We start from the raw sequence: 24,800 nt of genomic DNA on the forward strand, positions 1-24,800 counted from the left end.
ATTAAATGTTGTACACTTATATTTTTAAATGGAACCTAGTGTATGTACATGAAGTTATTTCTAAAAATATTTAGGAACTCTAAAAGATATTATTTAAATAAATACGTGTATTTAAATATTTATTAATGTCGACATTAGATAAGACAAATTTAAATTTGAAATTATTAATGAAATTTCTTCTGTATGTATAATATTTAAAATTACATTATAGTAACGCAAATTCATTCATATATATGAATTTCTGGATTTAATAACAAAATAGAATTAAATTATACATATAAACTAGTTCCAAAGTTTTATAAGCATTAGTAAATTAACAAAAATTTGTAGGCAATTAAAGCATCTTTAAATTATGTTTTCCCCAATTAGCCAAATGCTGTTTTGAGCAAATTTTGCGCAATGTTCGCATCACACTTTGAAAGCAAAAGGCTTATCCATTTGGTACCAAACCCTGCTTGGAGCAGAATTTTGTCCCTATTTTTTATGAATTTGGTACCAAAACTTATCGACAAATTCCGAGCCAAATGTGGAAACAGATGTATCGGAATTTAAGTGCAAAGTTTGCAGGCAAAATTTCGTGTCAAACTGGGGCCAAACTGTGACTTCATTATAAAGGGCAGGTCGGTCGCACTAAGTTTTTGCTCTACGAGTATACAGGGTGAGTCACCTAACGTTTGCACCTCAAATATCTTTGTTGTTTCTAAAGATACGTAAAATATGGTAAGGACAAAGTTGAATGGGACAATGGGGCTGACACGATGCCAAAAAAATTTTGTTTTTATGTCATTTTTTTTAGAGATATCAAGGTCACCTTGACTTTTTTAAAATGGAACCACCCTTTTTTAAACACCTACAATGATAGTCCCTTTCATTAGGAATTCAGTGACTATACTATTCCAAGGTCATTCAAGGTCAAGGACAGAAAAAACGTATAAAACTAAAATATGCAAGCAGAATACCTGTATTTTATAAATGTTCGAAATGGTGGCCGTCTACGTCGATACATTGATGTTTCGCTCGGGGTATCTTTCTTCATAAAGTAATCGAGCCTGCACTGCATTTTGTCTACATTCACTACATTCACTTGTCTACATCACTTTTCAGTCATTGAATAAGACATAGCGGAATCGCGTTTGGAAACATACTGATAGTAAATAAGAATGCTGAATAACAATAACATTGAAGGGCCTTAGTATGTTTACTTTAACTACGACCATAGTATGTTTACTATTTACTACAAGTCTCAACCGTGATAAATATATTCTGCTTTCATATTCTAAATCTTATACGTTTTTTCTGTCCTTGACCTTGATTGACCTTGGAATAATATAGTCACTGAATTCCTAATGAAAGGGATTATCATTGTAGGTGTTTAAAAAAGGGTGGTTCCATTTTAAAAAAAGTCAAGGTGACCTTGATATCTCTAAAAAAAATGACATAAAAACAAAATTTTTTTGGCATCGTGTCAGCCCCATTGTACCATTCAACTTTGTCCTTACCATATTTTACGTATCTTTAGAAACAACAAAGATATTTGAGGTGCAAACGTTAGGTGACTCACCCTGTATATTGGGTAAAATCAGAGTAAACCTTTCTGTAGGAGGAAAAATAGAATTTTATTTAAACTTCTAGGTTATATAATTTTAAGATTCATATATTTTCAATAATTTAATTCCGTTTTTCCTCCTCCAAGTAAGGTTTACTCTTAGAACAAGGTTAGTTCGCTCTTAGTGCGACCGACCTGCCCTCTATAACGAAGCCATGTTTGGCCTCGATTTGGTCTTGATTTGGCATGTGATTTTGCTGCAAACTTCACGCTCAAATACCGAGCCTAATGCGGAAGCAGATGCATAGGAATTTGTAGACAAATTATGGTGGCAAATTCATAGCAAATTGTTTACTGCATTAAACAATTTGCTCTTGATTTGCTTTGAATTTGCCACAAAAATTTGTCTACAAATTCCAACCCATCTATTACCGCATTAGGCTCGGAATTTGTCGACAAATTTTGGTGGCCACCTGCTTCAAACATGCTTTTGACACCAAAATGAGCGGCTTTTGCTCGCAAAGTACGATTACAAACATTGACCAAGATTTGCTCGAAGCAAGTTTGGCTGACTGGGATATAATCTTTTTAATGAATTTAATTCACTTTGCAGTGTTTAATGTGTAAACTTTCAACATTAATCCATTAAAACTTGATTAAATAATACAATATTAATTGTACACATGTGTTTCACAAAACAGTTATAGAATATCATTAAATATATACATACTTGTACGCACTGATCAAATTATACATATTATGTAATAGTATTGACTGTTTAAAATTATATGAATATAATTTTATTTTGTATTGTGTGACATTTATACTGTGTTTGTTTACTGCTTCAGAGGATATAGTAAGTATAGAGCAACGATGGGCTCGTATGCCTGCTGCAGGCAAAACGCTTCCCCCACCAACGTTTCTTTCGTGCAGTGCGCACCTTTGCTGTGCAGCGGTGTCTCGTGCCTCCGTCTCTCCCCTCGTACGTCCTGCCCCTGTCCGCCCGAGCGCGGCTTATGCTGTCTATCCACGTCCATGAGGCACCGGTGAGCAGCGAAGATGCGCGCTGCACGAAGGAGACGTTGGTGGGGAAGCAGGGGCCCCTACCGTGCCCACCACTGGTATAGAGTGATTTGACTATTTAGTGCTAGATTTAAAATAACAATGTTATTTAAGTAGAATTTGCCAACTCCTCTTTCTTCATTTCTACATTTATTAGAAGTTAAAGGCATTGTTTCATTGAGTAGTCAGAGGAAATTAAAATTTATTTTAAAATCTTATATATTAACTTCAATGAGGTTATTTAGTTTTTACAATGACTATACGGATTAGAGATATAACTACATAGTCTTCATCCTTAAACATTAATGAGCATAAGGTGAACAAGTATACACCTTAAGAGTACATACAATAGATTTATGCATAGATACAAATATAAATACGTATACATTCTATATTCTAGTATACGTATCTTATACGCTGTTTTTCTGTAAAAGCATGCGTAAAATTACGATCGCGCGATACAAAGAGGAAATGGTGATAGAGACAATAAAAAGCAAGCATCCAGACGATGTACAAGAAGCTAATTGAAAATTATGAAATTAAAAATTACTTTTACACGGAAAAAATTAACTTTTGAAATTTTGTTTTTATCACATGAAATTTGTATACGTTTTGTATCTTTCTTATAACGTATAAACTGCTTATACTGGTACTATAAATACTATATAGTTACAGTAATTTGTTACATGTATTTTTTGCTGCTGCGCGTCTTCATATCAGCAGAAATTGCAATTTTACCGCACTCTGACATAAAATTATAGTGCTATGTAAATGTATGCATGCTTAGAATGCATTGAAATAACCAATACTAATTGAATAACAGATGGCGGAACATTTTTTTGTTCTATTTATGTTTTCGCTTTTTTTGTTCACTTTTGTTTTCTCACATCTTGCCCTTCTCATTTTACGTACGCATACGTGTAGATACATTTAATGATAAATTGTCACACACATAGCACAATCGTACACGTGCTCGCGCATAAGCATTCGCAAAAATAAATCTCTAAAATAGTTCGTGCGTGTGAATTCTATTCTTTTGTTGCATTTTTTATTTTTTGCTTCTCTTTATAACTTTCGTTCTTGATACGAAACCTTCTGTCGCCCTAGAAGTTTCTGAAAATATCAATCAGTTCAGTCATTCGGATTGGCAGAGATTTCGATATTTTTTCAGTTTTATACGCGAAGATCGAAGGATTATCTTCACTTCAATGAAATCAACGAAAATTGAAAAAGGGAATACACAGCAAAGGTTATCGGATTGTTGGAAATTATCATTCTAACTTTGTGAATTTGATGATTTCATACAAATTAGATATAAATTTATATCGATGTTTAATGTTTCGTATATAAATCAAAGATTCTTTCTTTTATACCATACAAAAAAAAAATGAATTATATATGTTATTTTCAAGAAATATGTAGGGTGCAAAATTAAGTGTACTATATACAATTAAATATTGTTCTGTTTGTGGAATGGGTTCAATATTTAATTACTCTTTTTTGTAAAACCGCATATATAACATGGAAGTTATCTTGACCTTTTTTTAAATGTAATATATACTTCTTCACACATGAATTTTAACGAATATAACGACTGCTAAAACTTAGAAAAAAACTAGAGCAATAATTAAATTTTAAAAATATATAAATTTAGTTTCCATTTCATAGTATTTACTGCAGTGACTTAGTTAGATATAGTTCGAGAGCCATTTATGTGAGAGAAATATGGTAGTCCCTGCTTAATAGATACAGATATGGAACTATGTTCCCGAATATTATCAAGCGAGTTGTTTATGTGTGGACTGAGAATTACTGGGAGTTGCCTCTCTTCGTGTGTATCACAGATGAGACTGAAAAATATTTATTGAAAATGAAATAGAGAGAAAGATTCGAATAATTCCAAGAAGCGGAAAGGATAACTTGGATATTAAACAAGGACTACTATATTACACTGTATAAAAATACAAGCCAATGTGCAGTTTCGTTTGGTGCTTGCATTTATTGTTAGATCATAAAATTTACAAATTTTTGTCCGTAATTTCGTATGTAAAGCTAGCGCTATTGTCAGAATGTCATATTAAGACGTAGCAAACTTTTAAAAATTGCATAGAAATTAAATCTTACCTCTTATTTTTCCATTATTAGTTTGGATTATTTCATATGTTTTTAGCCATTATGTTCGTAAAAAATTCATACATGTAAAAATACATTACTCCAATGAAAAAATCAAGTTAATTTTTATAACATTTACACAGTTTTATCTGTCTAATATCAAGCGAGTTTATTATTGAATAACCTTCAACAAATAGAACATTTGTACCCCATTTAGTTCTAGACATACACATTTAACTGTAACACATTTAATTTTATGTTCACAAATATAATTTCACGACAAATTTTTTATGATCATTTACATTAGTTTACATTCTTAAAAATTACGAAAGTATTACAGATATAAAGTAATGTAATATTCACTTATTATAAGATAATAAGTATTCGTATGTAATTTATATTGTAACGTTTTTACAGTAGAAATCCACATATTTTCACATACTAAGGGACAATGTAACTGAAATTGAATAATTTTAGTCGCTATTCATAACTGTTTATGTTCAAATGATTAAAATTTAGGTTTAGATAAGTAAATGTGATTGTACATTAATTTATTTGATTTTTGAGCTACACGTAAGTGTGTACACATTCACTATGCTTTACTTTGTTTCTGCATAATTTCTATTTTTATTCGTATGTGTACGAGGCACATTTAGGTATTTACGATCGAGAAACAAAGTTACATCAGTGTGTGTTACCATCAGTACTCATGTAAGTAAGTGTAGTGACCTTCAAAAATATTATTAATTTCCATAATGAGAGCTAAATTGAAGTTTAAATATCATTTAGAAAGAATCAAGTATTAACTAATTTACCAAATTTCTTTTCAACAAATGTTGTTTAAGTAAATGGAGTTCTACTGTATTATAAAGATGCATATACATCAGCAACATAATTTTTTGGATCAAATTGTTTGTCTATTTTTCCAGTGACCTTTGCTATCCAAATGAGTACTGATTGTTTAAGACTGTTGTTAATATAGTAAGATGTCACGCAAAAGGAATTTTTTTCATAATTAATGGATCATTGGAGGATCCAGGATAGTGTATTATGAGATATCTAAAACTTTCTGCCAGGATCACAAAGAGTATTTTGCACATTATCATGTAATACGAAATAATGTGTCTTTGCAAGTAGCCATTTACGCTTAGCATTATTTTCCCTATCTCATAGACACGTGTAATAGATTGTTGTCATTATCTAGGTGCAAATCTATTTACTCTATCAGATTTCTAGATACTTAAAAATAGAATTTTTATAGAGGGTTATTCTATTTTCATTCGAGTTACTCTAAATACAATTTTAGAAGAGAATGGAAGTGTACATATATTTTCATAAAGAAGCAAAGTTGCATACATTAGCTTTTTGATTACATCCTGTCCAACGCCCAATTTTGGAAATCTTTTACTTACACCCATCGGGGTGTTTTATGATAATGTCTATTTGATAAAACGAAGAAGTCTTTATATACAGAAAAAAGTCCATTTAATTCCTTTAACAAAATATTTAAATTTACTTTGGTCAATGAAAAAAGCACCTTCATATGTTTTCTTTCATTATTTAAAATAAGAAACGACTGAGTTCTAACTTAGTGGAGGAATGAATTAGTTTTAAAACATGAACGAATATGAATTATGAATAGAAAGTATAGAGTTTATTGGTTTAATTTAAAGATATTGTAAAACTGCCTGTTAGCCAAATGCTGTTTCGAGCAAATTTTGCGTAATGCTTGTATCACACTTTGTGAGCAAAAGACTTGTCCATTTAGTACCAAACCCTGCTTGGAGCAGAATTTGGATCATTTTTTGTATGAATTTGGCACCAAAACTTACTTAGCATCAAATTCCTGGCCAAATGCGGAAACAGATGGGTCGGAATTTGAGTGTAAAGTTTGCAGTCAAAATTCCATGCCAAAGTGGGGCCAAACCTTGGCTTCGTTAGAGTGGGCAGGTCGGTCGCACTAAGAGTGGACATAACATTGCTCTAAGCAAGAGTAAATTTCGGGCAAAATCGGAGTAAACCTTGTTGTGCGAGGGAAAACGGAATTTTATTTAATCTTATAAATTATACAATTTGAAGTTTAATATATTTTCAATAATTTAATTCCGTTTTCCCTCCTACAGAAAGGTTTACTCCGATTTTGCCCGATATTTGCTCTTAGAGCAAGATCCTGTCCTCTATAAAGGTTTGGCCTCAATTTGGCATGGAATTTTGGCAGCAAACTTTGCACTGAAATACCGAGCCTAATGCGAAAACAGATGGATAGAAATTTGTAAACAAATTTTGGTGCCAAATTCATAGCAAATTGTTTATTTGGTGTTATCAAATTGGTGATACATTACATTATATTGAAATATGTAGAACAAAGCACCTTCCAGTCTCTGTATCGTTTAGAGATAATATACGTTTAGAAACGGAAAATCTAGAATAGTTATCTTAGAATTAGTAGTTCTAAATCTCATCTATGCAATCTTCATAACTGCATTGTTTGATTGACTTTGTAAGAATTATAAGTCAATGTCTAATTAAGTATTTATTCGGGTCATGTAATATTGAAAATGAATGTATCTTATATTTAGTGAATGCACAAATTCATCATTTGGACATTAGAACTTACTTTTTGAGACTAATAAAATCTCATTTTTGCAAAGCTTGTAAATACATAAAATTTGTATTCAAAGTTTTGAGTAGCAACGGAAGAGTAGTACGACTTATGTACAAAATTGAAAACATTATTATTATCATAGGTACTGACGGAGTTACTTATTGAATTAAATTAGACATTAATAATAAAATAACTTTACTAATTTTGATATCAGTCACAATGGCTATATTTTGCACAAGACAATTTTATCAATTTCACAATTCAATGAGAGGTATAATAGTACATTTATTTATTTATTATAATGATTTAGAGCAACTCCAACAAAGGCAACCAGAAGATGATGACAGAACTACAATATAAAATATTGGTATACAACCTCTTTGACCATATTCTAAGAAATGTTGACACATTGTAAGGTACAATTCTACAATATTGGAAAATGTAAAATAATTAGATACTAAAAAACCTATATTTTAAAGAAGGTATCTTAACAGAAGCACAAAACCATGAAAATATTGTACACCTAACAATCGGTTATTGTAGATGTAATATCGTAATTAGGAGATTTTTAAATAAACGTATACCCAGTTAGCCAAATGTTGTTTCGAGCAAATTTTGCGCAATGTTCGCATCACACTTTGCGAGTAAAAGGCTTGTCCATTTGGTACCAAACCCTGCTTGGAGCAGAATTTGGTCCCTATTTTTATGAATTTGGCACCGCAACTTGTCGACAAATTCCGAGCCAAATGCGGAAACAGATGGATCGAAATTTTAGTGCAAAGTTTGCAGGCAAACTTCCGTTCCAAACTGGGGCCATAGTGGCTTCATTATAGAGGGCAGGTCGGTCGCTCTAAGTCCTTGCCCTATGAGTACATATCGAGAAAAATCAAAGTAAACCTTGCTGTAGGAGGCAAAATAGAATTTTATTTAAACTTCTAGGTTATATAATTTTAAATTTCATATATTTTCAATAATTTAATTCCGTTTTTCCTCCTACAAGTAAGGTTTACTCTTAAAACAACTGCCCTCTATAACGAAGCCAAAATTTGGCCTCGATCTGGTCTTGATCTGGCATGTGATTTTCCTGCAAACTTTACACTCAAATACCGAGCGTAATGCGGAAGCAGATGGATCGGAATTTGTAGACAAATTTTGGTGGCAAATTCATAGCAAACTGTTTACTGGGTACGTACACTATAACTCAAATTATTACTTTATAATAGTTTTAAAAGTAGAGAGAACACAACATTTCTATATTTCAATCTCATTTTAAATAAACCTTAAATGACACCTTTTAAATAATGTCATATCGTGTTTATTTGTTTATTTGCCTGCGATATAATTTAAATGAAAATTTCGAATCAAAGTGATTATACTTAAAAAAGAAACTTACACGTAAAGTTTAGCCTTGAAAGAGTCATCAATTTTATTGTATGTCCATTGCACGTGACTATAAAGTAGGAGAAAGATACGTTGTGTACAATACTTTACAAAAATCAAATATAATTTCATTTTGAGCTGCGTATGGCGGAAATTTTTTATTAAAGACTACTTCTCAAAAATATGTTGAAATATGTTATCGTTATTTGTAAGCATAATCAAAGGTGATTAGCAAAGACGTACATTCCTGTGATGAAAGACTGTGCTTGTATATAAGTAAAATGAAATTCCTATATTCAATACATTCTGTGAAATGACAAAGAGTGCAAGTACATATAGTACATTTTCTGTATAACAATTAGTATTTCGCTAATCATTACATTTAACCGAACAAGTGAACTGGAAACACTACTACAGACATGTTAAACGTATCAACAATATCAAGGTTGCAACGTTGGATGAAGCAGATTCTCGGTTGTAGCTATGAATCGAAATAGTTTTTCTGTAATCACAGAGTGCAGATCGCTCTGCCGGTCTTTCGTCGTACGCAGCACACAAAGATCAATATATCCAAAACGTAACAAGCTTTTTGTTTAAAACCGATCCGTTTTATGAGACGGAGCGACTGGACTAGTCTTACAGACTAGCTTGCGGTATGCGCAAGCGCCATGGGCCCAGTGACCCTGGACCATTCCGGGAACCGGTCCAATTTTAAAATACCACTTTTCCTTATCACCTACGCTTTTAATTAAATGACATTCACGTTCATAAAGAAACATGCATGTTGCTTATTTCCTAGGTTTTGCCAATTAAAAGAATGATTAGATCGAAATGACATGATAACAGCGAAATTAAGAAACAAATTTATATGAGAATTGGATAATACAAACTAATTAAACGGTAAAAATTATGATTTAGCTATATATTTCTTCATAAAATCGTCATACATATTTCTTATGATCGTAATGCTTTTTACATGGGGTACTATCAGACTGGTTCCCGATTCTCGTATGTAGATGATACGGTAATACTTGCGTAACGGCCCAAGGCTTCACTGAGCTTGTGCACTCGGATCGCACTGCAACAGTCGCACAATTGACGGGTCATTCTTTGCACCCTCTATAAATTCGTCAAGCGATAATATTCCATCCTTATTTTTGTCCATTTGCAGGAATATTTTATCCGTTCTTTTTTCAGGCGTAGACTCGTCTTCTGGCATTTTCATCACGGACCCTACCATTTTGTAGATTGCCTGAAACAAATAAATCCTCATGAAAGTGATGCAATCAAAATGTTCGGTTTAGGTAGTATTTTAGGTAGCATTTATGGTTGGCTTTTAATTGGGCCTTCGTTGCGGCATAGGTTGGCCAACCGTTAGAAATGTCGCCTTTTTTACAGTTGGGTCAACGATTATGGCCAATGTTGGGCTAACGATCATACCCGACGAAGGCCAACGATCACGCCCAACGTAGGGCCAACGTCATTAAAATACGAACGGCCAACTGGGCTCGCTAGCATATTATTTTGATTTTTTCTTTTACGGTTGTTTTTACAGTATATCATAAATAATATATAATATATAATCATTATATCTCCACCATAAAAATTGAAAAAAAAACTTCACACCCACGTCGGACTTGAACCCGGACGAGAATAAATGCTATGATATGGGCTACTAGGTACGTCAAAAATTTTATATCGAAATATCTAAAAAACGAAGGCCCATTCTGAAGAAACCCAAAAGGGTGACTACAGGGTTACTAAGTATACTACATGAGCACTATTCGTGCCTTCCCGTTAAAAAATTAAAGAAATAAATAAATTCCAAGGCTGCAGCATACAACAAAACTTTAGTGGGCCAACCATTGCGCGACAGTAACAAACTGGGAGTAAGTTAACAAAAAAATTAATTTGGAATATAATAATTAACAAGTTTTTAGTTGTAGGAACGTTTCTAATGTTTGTAAAACGATACTTAAATGTTGGCAGATTATCGTTGGGCAATGTCGTATTGTCGTCGTAAATTTCACGTTAATTAAGCGATTATAATAACTCTAGGTCCAATGTTGGATATTCGTTGGCAAATTGACATAATTTTTCGTCGTAGGCCCTATGTTGGGGATTTGTAGGCAAAACCACTAACCATGTCCCAACTAACTCCCAACCGTTTGTCAACCATAAATGCTTGTAGGGTACATTTAATATACATCTTTATTTGTATTACATCTTCAAGAACTTTAACCCTCAGTTGATATGATGACATTGGTATAATCCAAAGGTAATAGCAATTTAATTAATGCTCACGATTTGAAACAAAATTAATATTTGGACGTAATACATAAAGTTACATAAATTCTATGTATGTCAAAAATAGTACAGCAAATCTAGTTTCTTAGCAGTCACAAAATTACCGATCTGATCTGTTACGAGTCTTCAGAGATCCAACAACTCAATCAGTCAAATTTCGCCGACATTGCGCAAGATTTACGCAAAACGACCGCAGTTGGTCTACCCATCCGTTTTCATAACTAAGCACGATACATATTGGCAGCAGAGCCTGATTAGCAGCAGATTTTTTTTTATCAGATGCCACCATCTAGCGACGATTTCAGTGACTCGCTAATCAATCTGCAATTTCTACACTTTCAATTGTTACGATAGAGGGCGCGCAGTAGGTTTAACGCACTCTAGGTTTAAAGAGGCCTAAAAGCGACTATTTTAATTATAATACATTATAATACATTAATTATAATTTAAATACATTTCTGTTTTTTTCTATAAAGTAATCAAAAATAGTCGCTTTTAGTGCTCTTTAAACATGTAAATGTACTACTGTATTTGCTCGCCCTCTGTCGTTGTAATTGAATTGGCTGGAGTTGCAATTACTAAAATCGTTGCTAGATGATGTGACAGATATTTGATGGTGTAGGGGGCGCTGTACCAACTGTCCGCTGCAAATGTATTGCCTGCGTCACCTAGCAGACTCTGCTGATTTTCTGTCATTGCGTATTGCCTGGTTTGGCTGACTGGGAATATATCAACCAAGGGTTAAGCAAATTTTGCTTCTTGATCACGAAACAACTTCGATTAGTTTAGTTATACAGTTTAGAATAGAAATATTGTATATTTTGTACGTACTGTTACAATTTCCATCATTTCTTGCCGCGAAATGTAGCCGTTGCCATCAAGATCGTACATGCTGAAGGCCCACTTCAATTTCTGTTCCAATTTACCATGAGATGTAACACTCAGAGCGCACAAAAATTCTCGGAAATCAATTGTGCCATCGCCGTTCGAGTCGAATGTTCTGAATACATGTTCTGCAAACTACATATTACATGATGTCAGCGTTGTGTTAAACAATTAAGAATGGTTTCAAAATTCAGTATAAGCTGTATAATTAAATAAATTCTATTGCTCACTCATTTAATGAATGAGCTTTTTAATGGGCTTTTTAATGTAAGTATAGAAATTAAAAAAACTAATTTTCTAGATAAGGGATTGAGGAGAATGTTCCATTGGATATGTTTATCGTTAAAGAATAATGCACATACAACGTATTACATACAAGTAACGTATGTATAATCTGTATACGCAATGTTCAGGAGGAGTCGAGCCTTTTTGCATTTTTATCTTTCTCTTCGTGCAATTTTCTGTACGCAGGGTGGGTTTCTTTGAAACCATAGTAGCTACCAATCAAATTTTTTTCAATTAACCACTTGCGCTACGATTTAACTTTCGGTTGCCGTCCCGCGCTCTACAATATAACTATATAACATGCGGTAAGGCGTTACATTGATGCCACACCGCGTTTGTGAGCTCAAACCTTTAAGCAGTGCCTTAGCGCGATGGTAGGGTCTCACATAAAGAATTTTACACGGATGTGAATGAATATTCACAACAACAATAACATTTTATTAATTAATAATCTACTTCTGTATGGTAAATTTCAAAACATTTTGGAATATGTATTGCCACAAGGCATTCCTTGCACTCCCAAGTAGTCTCGCTGCGTTTTTTATGTTTGGCGCACACTTTACACCGTCTTTGAGGATTTGTTTAGCTTCTGTGGGTGGAATATTCCTTGGAAAATGGCCCCATTGTTTTGATTGTAATCGAAGTGGTATATTACTAGCAGACAGCCTTCCACGCTTTGTGTATTCAGGCATACATACGCTTTTTAAAATCTATTCTGCCACATCTAATCGAAATTTTGAAAACGTGTATTTTTTGCTTTTTGGTATATTCGATGTCTTCGAAAATGTCGTGCACTCTGGAATTGTAGCTCGAATAATGAACGATCTAACTGTTAGCCGACGTGACGAACACGTCGTTTTTGTTTCTGCAACAAATGCCTATCGACGTGGTATACACGTCGCTGGCGGCTTTGGAAGAAAAGCATCTCGACGTGCGTGGCACGTCTTTATAGCGCAAGTGGTTAACCCATTTGCATCCAAGCGTGGAATAATCCGCGAGCCGCGACTGTCTGCTATCACCAAGCGCGGAACAATGCGCGAGCCTGCGACTGTTTTTTTTTACCAGTTGCGAAATATTCTTTGGTTGCGACAGACCACGTTTAACCACTTGTGGGAGCGTTTCGGTTCCATCAGTTTAATATACATAGTGTATAATAAAATTAATATTTAAATTAATTAATATTTAGTGTATTCTAAATAAGTTTTACTTTTTTTGTGAAAATCTTTCAAACTGCTACTGTGAGTAAGTGCTGTCAATCTATATTTAAATTCAAGAAATCCAAGTTTAGGAAACAATCTTATTTTATAATTTAATCTAAAATTTAGTTGCCCCAATGGATTTTGAGTATCTTGATTCGGATTCAAGTATGGAGGTACGACGTCCTAGAAGACGTAGTCGAAGGATTTCGTCAAGTGATGATAGCGAAAATGAACAGTGCGGCAGTTTTATAAATCAAGAGTTCGTGTGGAAAGCCGAAAATCATACTCCCATTATACATGGTTTTTCAAGTGCGGGTGGTGCAACCGTAAATACACGAGGTCTGTCGAGAAGGGAGGTTTTTGAATTATTTTTTAACAAGGAGTTAATTACAAAAATAATTACGGAAACAAATAAATATGGCGCAAGCGACGCAGAGTTTATACCTCTTGAAGACGACGAATTAAAAGTATTTATTGCTTTAAATATTTTGAAGGAACTGGGTTATCGTAGGCGGGTGCCTTAGAATAAGTGTTCAAATCAGGTGTACGTGACTGAGCCGTTTATTTATTATGGAGTGATGTCGCGAGAGCGTCCGGAGTGGTTCAATTAAAACAGGCGATTCATTTCGACTCGCGGTTGAACTTTTATTGCAATTTAGCAGCGACCGGACTGCGACTAGACTCTAAGTGACTCGGCGGAGAATCGAGACTGCGTTGACTCGTGACTGACTTCGTGACTAACTCGCGTCGGTAGTCTCTGCCTTATATCTTAAAAATGCTTGTCGACTGATTGGTGGAAGTCCTTGCGAGGAACTTCCACCAATCCGTGCATTTTGCATAACACGCCCACGTTCCACGCCTCTCGTGCGTGAGAAGGGTGAGCGCGTCGTTTTGTTAAAAATCTAATTTTGGTGATGCAGCGGGGTGTCTTCCGGGCCCCGTGCTAAGTGCGGTACGTGACTGCTGGCTTACGTCAACGGGCCCAGCTTTCCCGGGTGATAGAAACCAGGCACGCGTCGCTGGGACACTCTAGGCTGGAGACCCTTAGACTACCCAAAATTTATGGCGTCCACTTGCGCTATTGAGTTCGTCGCTAGGAACTACAAGGACACATCTGTCCGCTAAGTGGTCAAAAACGTTAAAGACGTTTTCTCACAAATAGCGTCTTATGCTGTGCAAACCATAAATCTTTCTTGGCGCTGGTGCGCTGAAAATTTCTCTTCCGGCGCCCAGCTAGCCGCTACAATTTTAATGAGTCTAGTTTCTAAGCCCACGATTCAAAGCTATTGGACTACTAATAAAAGTATAGAAACTCCATATTTTAAGCATATCATGAGCCGTAACCGATTTATTTCTATCTACAAAAATTTACATTTTTCCAGTACAAATAATCCTAATGACGCACTGACAAAAATTCGAGAAGTTACTCAAATCGTAAAAAAAACTTTCATTCGCATGTATGTCCCAAATAAAAACATTTCCATTGATGAATCACTAATGTCATGTAGAAGTCGCTTGCATTATATACAATTTATTCGAACAAAACGTGCGAGATTTGGTGTCAAGTTTTATAAACTCTGTGATTCACAATCGCGATACATACACAATTTCAATATATATACAGGAAAAGATAAAACTGATACAGGATCTGCTGGCAGAAATGTTGTAATCAATTTGTTGAAAGAGAGTCAATTATTGCACAAGGGGTATTGCTTATTCATTGATAACACTGTCCAACAAAATTAAACTTTTTTCGCGTTTTGCAATACCTGTTGGGTGATTCTTATACACTTTGTCATCCTAAAACCGAATCTGAAAGTAGAATTGCTCCATCACGCAACGTTTTCGAAAAATTTTGGTTTTTGTAAAAATGCCCGATTTTGATACGAAACGACGTGTTACGCAAAAACAAAAATACGCGAGAAAGACAGCGTGTGCGCGACGCGTTCGCGCCAGACGGCCATTGCAGCCTTTTCGCGACTCGCCAGGGCCGTCGCTATGCGTAGTCGACGTTGGTACCACTCAAGTATGTCTTTGCTTACTATGCTTAATTAAATACATTTTTTTTTGTCTTTTTGGGTGCCAATCATTACAAAAGATTATAAAAATACGAGCTATATTCACATTTCATTGTGGAAATGCTTAATAAAGAAAATTGACCGCAACAATGCGGTGACTGGAAAATTTTATTTTCAGTAATTGTTGTCTTATCTTTATAATTGTAATGCCAATGGACATTCAAGATTCTTCCGATTAAAATAAGTCCAAACACTACGTAAATGGGACTATTTTTATCGATTTTATTGATCGAAGTACATAATTAAGACATAGATCGCTCTATATTAAATCGATAAAATCTCGCGGAAGTGTATAAATCAGCCGGACTGTTTTTGTTATATTCATGACGAAATTATTTTAAAATCAAAACAAGGAATACAATTCCAGCATTAATCTTTCATCAAGATATTTCAACAATGGAAAAACGTTACAAAGGAAAAGACTTATGTGCGGATGCTTGCTGATTACTGCTGGACACTTATTATTGAAAATCGGGATACCAGGAACAAACGTCAAGCAAGGCGGAAACATTTTAAATTTGTTTACATCAGAAATAGGTAAGTTTTTGTTTTCAATTTTCTTTATTAAGCATTTCCACAATGAAATGTGAATATAACTCGTATTTTTATAATCTTTTGTAATGATTGGCACCCAAAAATGTATTTAATTAAGCATAGTAAGCAAAGACATACTTGAGTGGTACCAACGTCGACTACGCATAGCGACGGCCCTGGCGAGTCGCGAAAAGGCTGCAATGGCCGCCTGGCGCGAACGCGTCGCGCACACGCTGTCAATTAACATTTTCTGATCCTTCTCGTACATTAAGGGAACCAAATACTTTTCGTGAATGGTTTCTTTACCAGAAATGTCTGTAGAATGCATTCCTGTATAGTAAATTCCTGCTAGATAAAGGATTTTTCACATAAATACAAAAATAGAGCGTACAAAGTACCCGCGTCGGCACATTTTCAAACTTTAACAACCATTTACAACTATTAGGAAGTACATAAAAATATAATTGACTATATGAATATGTAGAGGAGAGTCCCCTCTATCTCTTGACTCAAATTTGAACTTTCTCGCGTATTTTTGTTTTTGCGTAACACGTCGTTTCGTATCAACATCGGGCATTTTTACAAAAACCAAAATTTTTCGAAAACGTTGCGTGATGGAGCAATTCTACTTTCAGATTCGGTTTTAGGATGACAAAGTGTATAAGAATCACCCAACAGGTATTGCAAAATTTTTTTGGTGTTGGACAGTGTAATTGGTACAGTTCACCAACATTATACCGAGAATTATATAATATCAAAACAAATGTATGTGAAACAGCGAGAATAAACAGGAAAGGAATGCCTCTGAAATTAAAACCACACCAATTACAAAAGGGAGAAGCTGTTATATTTTGTACAAAAGAGATAGCGGCGATAAAGTGGAAGGATAAGAAAGATGTCGTTATACTAACTACTATGCACGGTTTAGATTTTGCTGAAACAGGGAAACGAAACCGATATACTGGACAAAAGAGTTTAAAACCAACCGCAGTAATAGATTGCAATCAATACATGGGTGGAGTTGATGTTGGCGACCAAATGTTAAGTAAATTTCACACTGTGCGAAGATGTAAAAAAGCCTATAAAAAAATATTTTTTTATTTTATTGACATGATGTTGCTGAACAGTTACGTAATTTTTAAAAATCATAAGAAAGATCGAGCGTTTCATGTGTATAAACAGCTATTAGCCGAAGAAATTATTGATAAATATTTAGCCAACATAAATGTAAACAAGGCACCTGTCAATGATTCTATTACGCGATTTACTGGCAGGCATTTTCCTGTACGGATACCTACAACTCTAGCAAAGGGAAATAGAACATCAAAACGATGCGTTGTATGCTTATGTAAGTCAATTCGAAGAGAGACTGTCTTTAAATGCCATGTTTGTGATAAAGCATTATGTATTGACCACTTTAAAGAATTCCACGAAAATTAATTTATTTAAATTTTCATTTTAATTTAAATAATTTTATTTTAAGTATAAAAAAATATTTGTTTTTCCTTTTTTGTAAAAAAAAATGTAAAATGCGATATTTGCGATATAAAACTGTGTATCAATCGTTTTAAACAGAACATTGTTAATAAACTCCATGAATAATTTAGATGCCCGTTACTACACATACGATCGACCGCGCGCGGTGATACGAGTCAGTCGTCTGTAAAACGTCGCTGATGTTTCAACGGGGCAGCTTAAGTAGAGCGATGATGCAAATGGGTTAAATGGAATAGAGGGGTGATTGGTGTACAAGAGATTTTTCTAAGAATGGATACACCTCAGCATTTTTTAATGTAATATTATACAATATCTCGTTGGGATAGCACCTGTTGAACTGAATAACATTTACTTGAAGCATTTTTTGTTATTATGCACAGTTAAAGTGACGATGAAAATACTCGAGAGAAGGTTTGCGGAGACAACGAAAGTAGTGATGGGTGATAAAGGTGCTGCTACCGATTATCGATACGTTATCGATATCATTTTTTATACTTGACGATATATCGATAATATCGTCAAGATATCGATAGAATGAATACAGAGGAATGATTTAATTAGAATGCAACGCGTAACGAAATTGTCACTCCGAAACAATTTTTTTAGGTTTACAAACTAATTGTTCTCATGGGACATACTTTATTGTTGGAGGATGGTAATTGTAACAAATATTGGATTCCACGTTTTGCACTTGTTTATAAAATTTGAAATTGTAATATTACAATTACATCTAGATTACAGCCGAAATTCATTAACATTCTCTCTGTAATAAGTGCAAATAAAAATAATTAGTAACAATAATAGGTGAGAAATTTGTTACGCGTTGAATTATAATTCAATCATTCCTACCTCTAGTCTGTATTCGCCTTAACGATATCTTTATCGTCAACATTTCGACAATATCGATATGTCGCGATTACGGCCTTGGTTCCCAGTTAATCGTAATTTTGTAATTTAATTCTTGTATTACGCGCCCCAAAAATGTATCGGCGCGTGCGAGCGCTACCGATTCCGCGAGCGAGACCACCGCGCCGCGGTTCGGCGCCCAGTCTACTGAAAACCGTCTTGCCACGTGCGCCTGCTCCGCCGTTTTCCACGCTGGTTCGTTAATTAAAGTCGGTGATCATTCAGTTGTACTTTCGGGATTACTCTGTCTCTGTCTCTGTATCTTCTTCTCCGCTAACGCGCTCTGCGTGCGCGCCCGCGACGGCAATCTCTTGCTCTCGAGCGAAATTTCAGCGAGCCGCGATCTTGCCGAGCTCTCCCGCTGCCTTTCCCGATCGCTCGCGTGCGAACACGATATTTATCCATAACTTTATCGTTAACAGCACCTCTAACGGGTGATACAGTACCCATATATCGAATATTGCCACTTTTTAATTCAAACATCGATATTTTGTATCGATACCTAATTTGACGATATATTGCAGTATCGATACTTAGTCATTGATATCGAAGATTCGATATAACATATAGCTTTCCGTAAAGTTTCTGATTAGTTGATTTCTTGCTGGAATGGGAACACTGGCAACTGAAAATTCTGAAGGCATTCGAAAGCGATAATGGGTATTTTGAATTTTGTGTACGCGTTGAGTAAGAATAATAAAAAAGATTACAATATTTTGTAGCCTTCAAAAGTGATTAAAAAAGGCTAGTATCACGTATTATTCATGCATGCAGTTAAAGAAATAGAACCAAAGCGGAGATTATTTGCTCGAGTCACCAAATATTAAAACGAACGCCATACATGCATTTTTGCAGTTTCGAAGCTTGCGTGATAAGTATGCATGTTTTTCATTGGTTTTAATTCTGTTTGTATTTGATTTTCAGCATTGACTTGGAAAATTGGTGTATGTGAGTGTGATGAACTGCTTCCAGCCAGTTTTTATAACTGCTTTTAGATATTTTAGATAGACAGATTGTCCAATTAAATTTTTGAATCGTACGAATTATTCGTCGTTGAGAAAACTGGCTTAAAAATATTTAGCCGTAATTGCAACGGCAATGTCGATTAAACGGCTTTTTTCCGAAGTTGGCAGAATTCTGAATGAATCGAGAAATCGCCTAAGCAGCGACCATTTCCAACAATTGATAATTTTGAGATCCTTATGAAATGAAGATTGGGTTTGCGGTTAAGCCTAAACTTTAAGTTAGGGAACCACAAATTTTGGACTTTTTAAAAATGTAATCCCGTAGATTTTTACGAAAAAATGCAAATAATCCAAGTTTTAGTGTTAGGAATTCACTGGTTCAAAAGTTATGCGTGCTTAAAGTTGAGCGATTTCAAGCGTTTTTGACAGGTAAGGACGCCGCCATATTGGTATGTGCTCAGACATCGTCCAATGAGCGGAACCGCTAGGACTTGGTGCTAGCTAGCTGTAGGTTCTGCTCATTAGACGACGGGTGACGCTGAGCACATATCAATATGGCGGCGTCCTTACCCGTTAAAGACACTTGAAATCGCTCAACTTTAAACACGCATAACTTTTGAACCAGTGAATTCCTAACACTAAAACTTGGATTTTTTGCATTTTCTCGTCAAGATCTGCAGGATTATATAAAACAAGTTAAAAATATCGGGGTTGCTCAGGCGAAGTTGAACCATTAAATGTGTGCCTGTATGAAAAGGGAACGATTCTACACAAAAAATAAGTCGAAAATGTAGCCTAAAATTTTTTTATACGAGATTGAAAAATTAAAGTTTGAAAATTCGGCGAGCTGTTCATGGCCTACTGATTCTACTTCTTACAAATGCTAAGTACGCGCACTTGGCGAATTTCGGGTGTTCCTATATATTTCTGAGAGATAACTTTAGAATACTTTAGATTTTAAATAATAACTTTAGGAAATCTAACTCAGAAAAATAATAACTTTATTTGCAAATACCAATAAAGATCAAATTATATGGAGGCATATTAATTCACTAAAATTGAATATCATTATTCTTATTATTCCAAAATTTTTTGCTACTAATTCTCTAAAACTTGAATTTTATCGTGGGAATATAAAAATTTATGTATCCGGAAACCAGAAAATTAACAATAAATTTGCAATGTTAGAACAAATTGGTTTCCTTCTGATGAGTAAGAGTTAACAATCGCGATATACATATAACCTTCTTTGTTACGAAGGAGGGAAAGCAGAACAAGATGCTTTCGCCTCAATACGGAAAGAAATTAAATTAGACTAAAAATATTGTTATGTAAGTATGAAACATCAAAGTTACATGGAGTTATAGAGGATGAAATTATGTAATACGAATTTGCATCACGAAATATGATGGACTCTGTTAACGTTGGATATTCCTTTACACTTAAAACAATTAAAGTTAATACAACAGCTTACCTTCGAAGCATCACCGTAAGGGAAGAAATTTCCATATATTTTCTTGAATTCTTCTACGCTAAGGTGACCATTCGGGCAGTCCTTTAAAAAACCTTTGTACCATTCTTGAATTTCCGCATCTTTAAATAGGACAGATCTTAGTTAAATTAAGAAATCATGCATAAACATACGGTGTCTCGTGATTAGAAATACAACCGGGGCGCAAGTACTGAAACTTGTACAAAATGTATAGACCTTCCAGGTGTACCACCGAATTAAGTTATTTTTAGCTAGCCCAGAGCTGAAAATGTCTTGACGCCAGTAATAATAATATGCAATAGAAAAAGTATGGGTTTCAATTTAAAAATTCTAAATTGACCTTCATAGGCCTTTTTAAGGTAACCTCCAGGACGAATAAATAATAGCATAACGCGTCTCCCGCGAAACTATACAAATGTTGTACTTCCTCGAAAAGGGTGATTCCCGAGGTCATTTGAAATAACTTTTTCCATTGCGAAAATGTTCTCCGTGGCTTCGTTCAGGAGCTATTACCGAAAAACACGAACCAATCAGAGCGCAGTTATAGCGGGTGGATTTCGACTCTGCGAGAGGTCGGCATCAATGCGTTGGCATTGGCCGAGCCGGAATCCGTCTGCTGTAGCTGCGCTATGATTGGTCTGCGTTTTCCGCTAATAACTCCTCAACAAAGCTGCGGAAAATATTTTCGCAAGAGAAAAAGTTACTTTAAATGACCTTAGGAACCGCCCGTTTCGAGGAAGTAAAACATTTTTGGGGCACCCTGTATAGCTTCTATCTAGAACATTTGCTCATTCTGTTTACATTTTTCGAGATATTTTCCCTGGGAAGTTAAATTAGGACACCCTGTACAATTTGTTTTGTTTATCAAAAGCTCTGGCTCACCTGTAAATTCAGTATTTTGTTTAAGATCTTCTAAGACTTCCGGTTTTAGTTTGCTGTTTTGCTTCCCCATGACTGTTCGACGTTTCCTTCAGAATGTCGAGGTCTCAACGAGTGTCCTTAGTGAATTAGTAGATTATTAAGTGCTAACTAATCTACTATTCTACTGGTGCCGTTTTGAGAAGCACGCTTTGTTGGTGTATTAGTATGTGCTTCACCAGACACGTCTGGAAAAGAAAAAACATGTGAGTGTGTACAACGTATGATAGTATTGTTACCGATCAAAATGCTTTTGATGGAAACCGGGATTTTCTCGACATTTGCTTTTGCCTAATAAAAAATAGCGCGCAAGCCGTTTTGAGTTAGCATTCCAACGAAAAACGATAAAATAAAGAGTTCTTTATTACTAAAATATTATTTTTTGAGGTTCACAATTAAAAATGTTTAATTTCATTGTATATGGGATTGGCATAAAAAAAATCCCATTTCTCCTGATCAAGGTAGAGACTTGAAATTTTACACAAAATTCTTTTTTTTTATAAACTATTAAATAGCACATTCATAGCTTAATTCAGATCAAAGGCATGTTTAACCTCTTGATCCGATTATACTCGTTACTTTTATGATAATAAATTGTATCATACTGGAGATCATGCATTTAATACCTTCATTAAATTTTTACGTGTGACAATTTAATTTTTAATAATATATTTATCAACGTGTTATTCCAGATATTTATTACGAACATCATGAAAATAAAGCCTCGTATTGAAAATAATAAAATATATTTTTTTATGTAAGTACCCTCAGGAATTTGAGTTTGTGCTGACATGATAGTATGCTTTTATACAGAATATCTCATTTGATTTTGACATTTTTGTTTCCTCACTATTATTATTTGCAGAAGAAAATGTTTCGTTGAATGGTCGATACATATATTGAATCTAAACTGATAATCTTTCGACAAAACCACATTAATCAATACTTTTTTGTACCGATTATCTAGCTGTATCGATTAGTGCATAACAAAAATACAGGATTTTATTTTAAAAAAAGCAAGGTTCAAGTATTCACACATGAAATAACTAGTAGCACTGAAATATACAGGCTAAGTCATGTAAGGAACCCTAGTAGAGTACAGTAAGTATGAACATGGTCTTTGTACGTTAAGTTATGCTTTATGCAGAATAATTCCTTCGGAGGTCATTTGAAGGTCAACATATTATAAACATGGTTGAATTTGTCTTTTCATTACCTATCACCTTATAAAACAAAAATTTTTTTATAAAAAAAAACGACGATGACTGAAAAATCGAAAAATATGACCTAGAGCAGGGCTCGGAATTATTGGAACGCGACGGCCGATTTTCGAAGGCTACGCCTCCTCGATCCAGCCACTCGACTCGTTCCCCGTGGCGGTCCTAGCTATCGAGCCAGCTCAGGCACGTACCATAAGCGCTACTGTAACCGTTACAATGTAAGCGTCGCGTCGGCGCACAGTGGTCCAGAAGCCCGGTTTTTGTGGCCAAAATTCAATTTTTCAAGGTTAATAGATTAAAAAATTTTTTTTGCTATAAACTGATAACTCTTCAAAGCTCCTAAATCCAAAATATTATTGATTTTAGGTAATTGTATAATCAGATACGGCATTCTAAACACAAAATCATAAAATTGAACATTCTATTAAACGTTTTAAATACCACTTATAGGATATCAGAAAACAAGTTATAATTATGATTTTTTATATGTTAGTAGATGTACTTTAAGTTCTAAATGCCATCATAAACATTTTTTAATCCATAAACAAATATTCCAAGTTTATAACAATTTAAGCTTTAAAAAGGGTTTTAAAAAAATGTTTAAAAGTGTTAAACTTTGGACTTGGTTTATACGAAAGTTTAAACATTTGTTAAAAAGAATATGCAAAGTTTAGCTGCTACCTCTTGCTACTTTTAACTCTGTATTAATTTTAATAAAGGCGTCCGAGGTATTTTGACGTTGCGTTCGGGACCTGAACCCGCTTTATCTGTGACGATATTGACGATAATGAGGATACTGATGACGCATTACCTATATTTAGACATCTGAATAACTTTGACTTAGATATGGAAGAAATATAGGTGTATACAATTACAGTCTTTTTTTAAATCATAAAAAATTCTATTACTATTGTTATTTCTTTTTTTCTATAGGTTATACTAATTTAAAACATGGCATTAAGTATCTCAATGATATTGTTCTATGAAAATGATGAAAAACATCGATTTACAACATTTTTTAATCGGGTCACGAAATACTGCCCTCTAGATCGCCATAATAACCCTGCCGTAAAAATTTTTTAATTTTTAATGTCAGATTCGTTATCAGCGACTCCAAAAACTCCTAATTACCAACTTTCAGAAAATTATGACAACATTTTGAATTTTGGCCACAAAAACCGGGCTTCTGGACCACTGTGCGGCGATGCGAACAGCTACGTCCAAACATCCCGTAGATCTTACCAATTTGCCAAGCACGTCTAAACGTGAGTGAAGGTCAAGTTATCCCTGATAATAATAAAATTTGGACCATACAATTAATAATTATTTTTAAAATTTATCTTCCGAATTTATTTTCCACATTTATTTTCTACAACTGTTGTCCGAAATTATCGTGCGACACATTGGAATATGTCTACAGGGGATACCACTGACAAAAAAACGAATTGACAATAGTACCTCGACGGTAATGTTTGGAAACCTATTGATACGGGTATCGCCCTAACACGCCACGAATAGCGCCTATGTTACGCGCCTGAGCTGGCTCGAGAACTATGACCGCTACGGGGAGCGATACGCGCGGCCGTGTCGAGAAGGCCTTCAAAAATCGGCCGTCGCGTGCCAATAATTCCGAGCCCTGACCTAAAGAAACTAATCTCTGTCGCAATAATTGCCCCACTGATGCAATCACTTTCTTTCCGAAACATTTTCTCGTATTACTAAAAATAACGGAAAGTAAATATAAATATCAATTTTAGGTTATTCACTCTGTATACTTGAAAGATTTTTCCCTTTGAGTAATAATAGCGA

General features: G+C 34.6%; 1 protein-coding gene and 1 long non-coding RNA gene across 2 annotated transcripts in view; both read right to left on the reverse strand.

Moving 5' to 3' along the window:
* Positions 1-2,790: 2,790 nt before the first annotated feature.
* Positions 2,791-21,959, reverse strand: Nca (neurocalcin homolog). The gene is made up of 4 exons (XM_076800136.1): positions 21,736-21,959; positions 20,836-20,954; positions 11,844-12,032; positions 2,791-9,957 (listed from the first exon to the last, which is right to left on the reverse strand). The coding sequence occupies exons 1-4, from the start codon at positions 21,803-21,805 to the stop codon at positions 9,757-9,759; spliced, it is 579 nt and encodes a 192-aa protein (XP_076656251.1). The 5' UTR covers positions 21,806-21,959; the 3' UTR covers positions 2,791-9,756.
* Positions 2,791-24,800, reverse strand: part of LOC143360937 (uncharacterized) — a 308,277-nt gene continuing 286,267 nt past the window's right edge. Inside the window, exon 2 of the long non-coding RNA XR_013083381.1 lies at positions 2,791-6,741. This is a non-coding gene — a long non-coding RNA (uncharacterized LOC143360937). The remainder of the gene's footprint in view (positions 6,742-24,800) is intronic.

The sequence above is a fragment of the Halictus rubicundus genome, chromosome 14, assembly GCF_050948215.1.
Source record: "Halictus rubicundus isolate RS-2024b chromosome 14, iyHalRubi1_principal, whole genome shotgun sequence".
Classification (NCBI taxonomy): Eukaryota; Metazoa; Arthropoda; class Insecta; order Hymenoptera; family Halictidae; genus Halictus; species Halictus rubicundus.

Bases quoted from the DNA above. Each gene is read 5' to 3' on its own strand.
- Nca (XM_076800136.1), bottom strand. From the start codon at position 21,805: ATGGGGAAGCAAAACAGCAAACTAAAACCGGAAGTCTTAGAAGATCTT. The intron at 20,955-21,735 runs GTGAGCCAGAGC...TCCTATTTAAAG, and splicing joins ACAAAATACTGAATTTACAG to ATGCGGAAATTCAAGAATGG. The intron at 12,033-20,835 runs GTAAGCTGTTGT...TGTAATATGTAG, and splicing joins CTTACGGTGATGCTTCGAAG to TTTGCAGAACATGTATTCAG.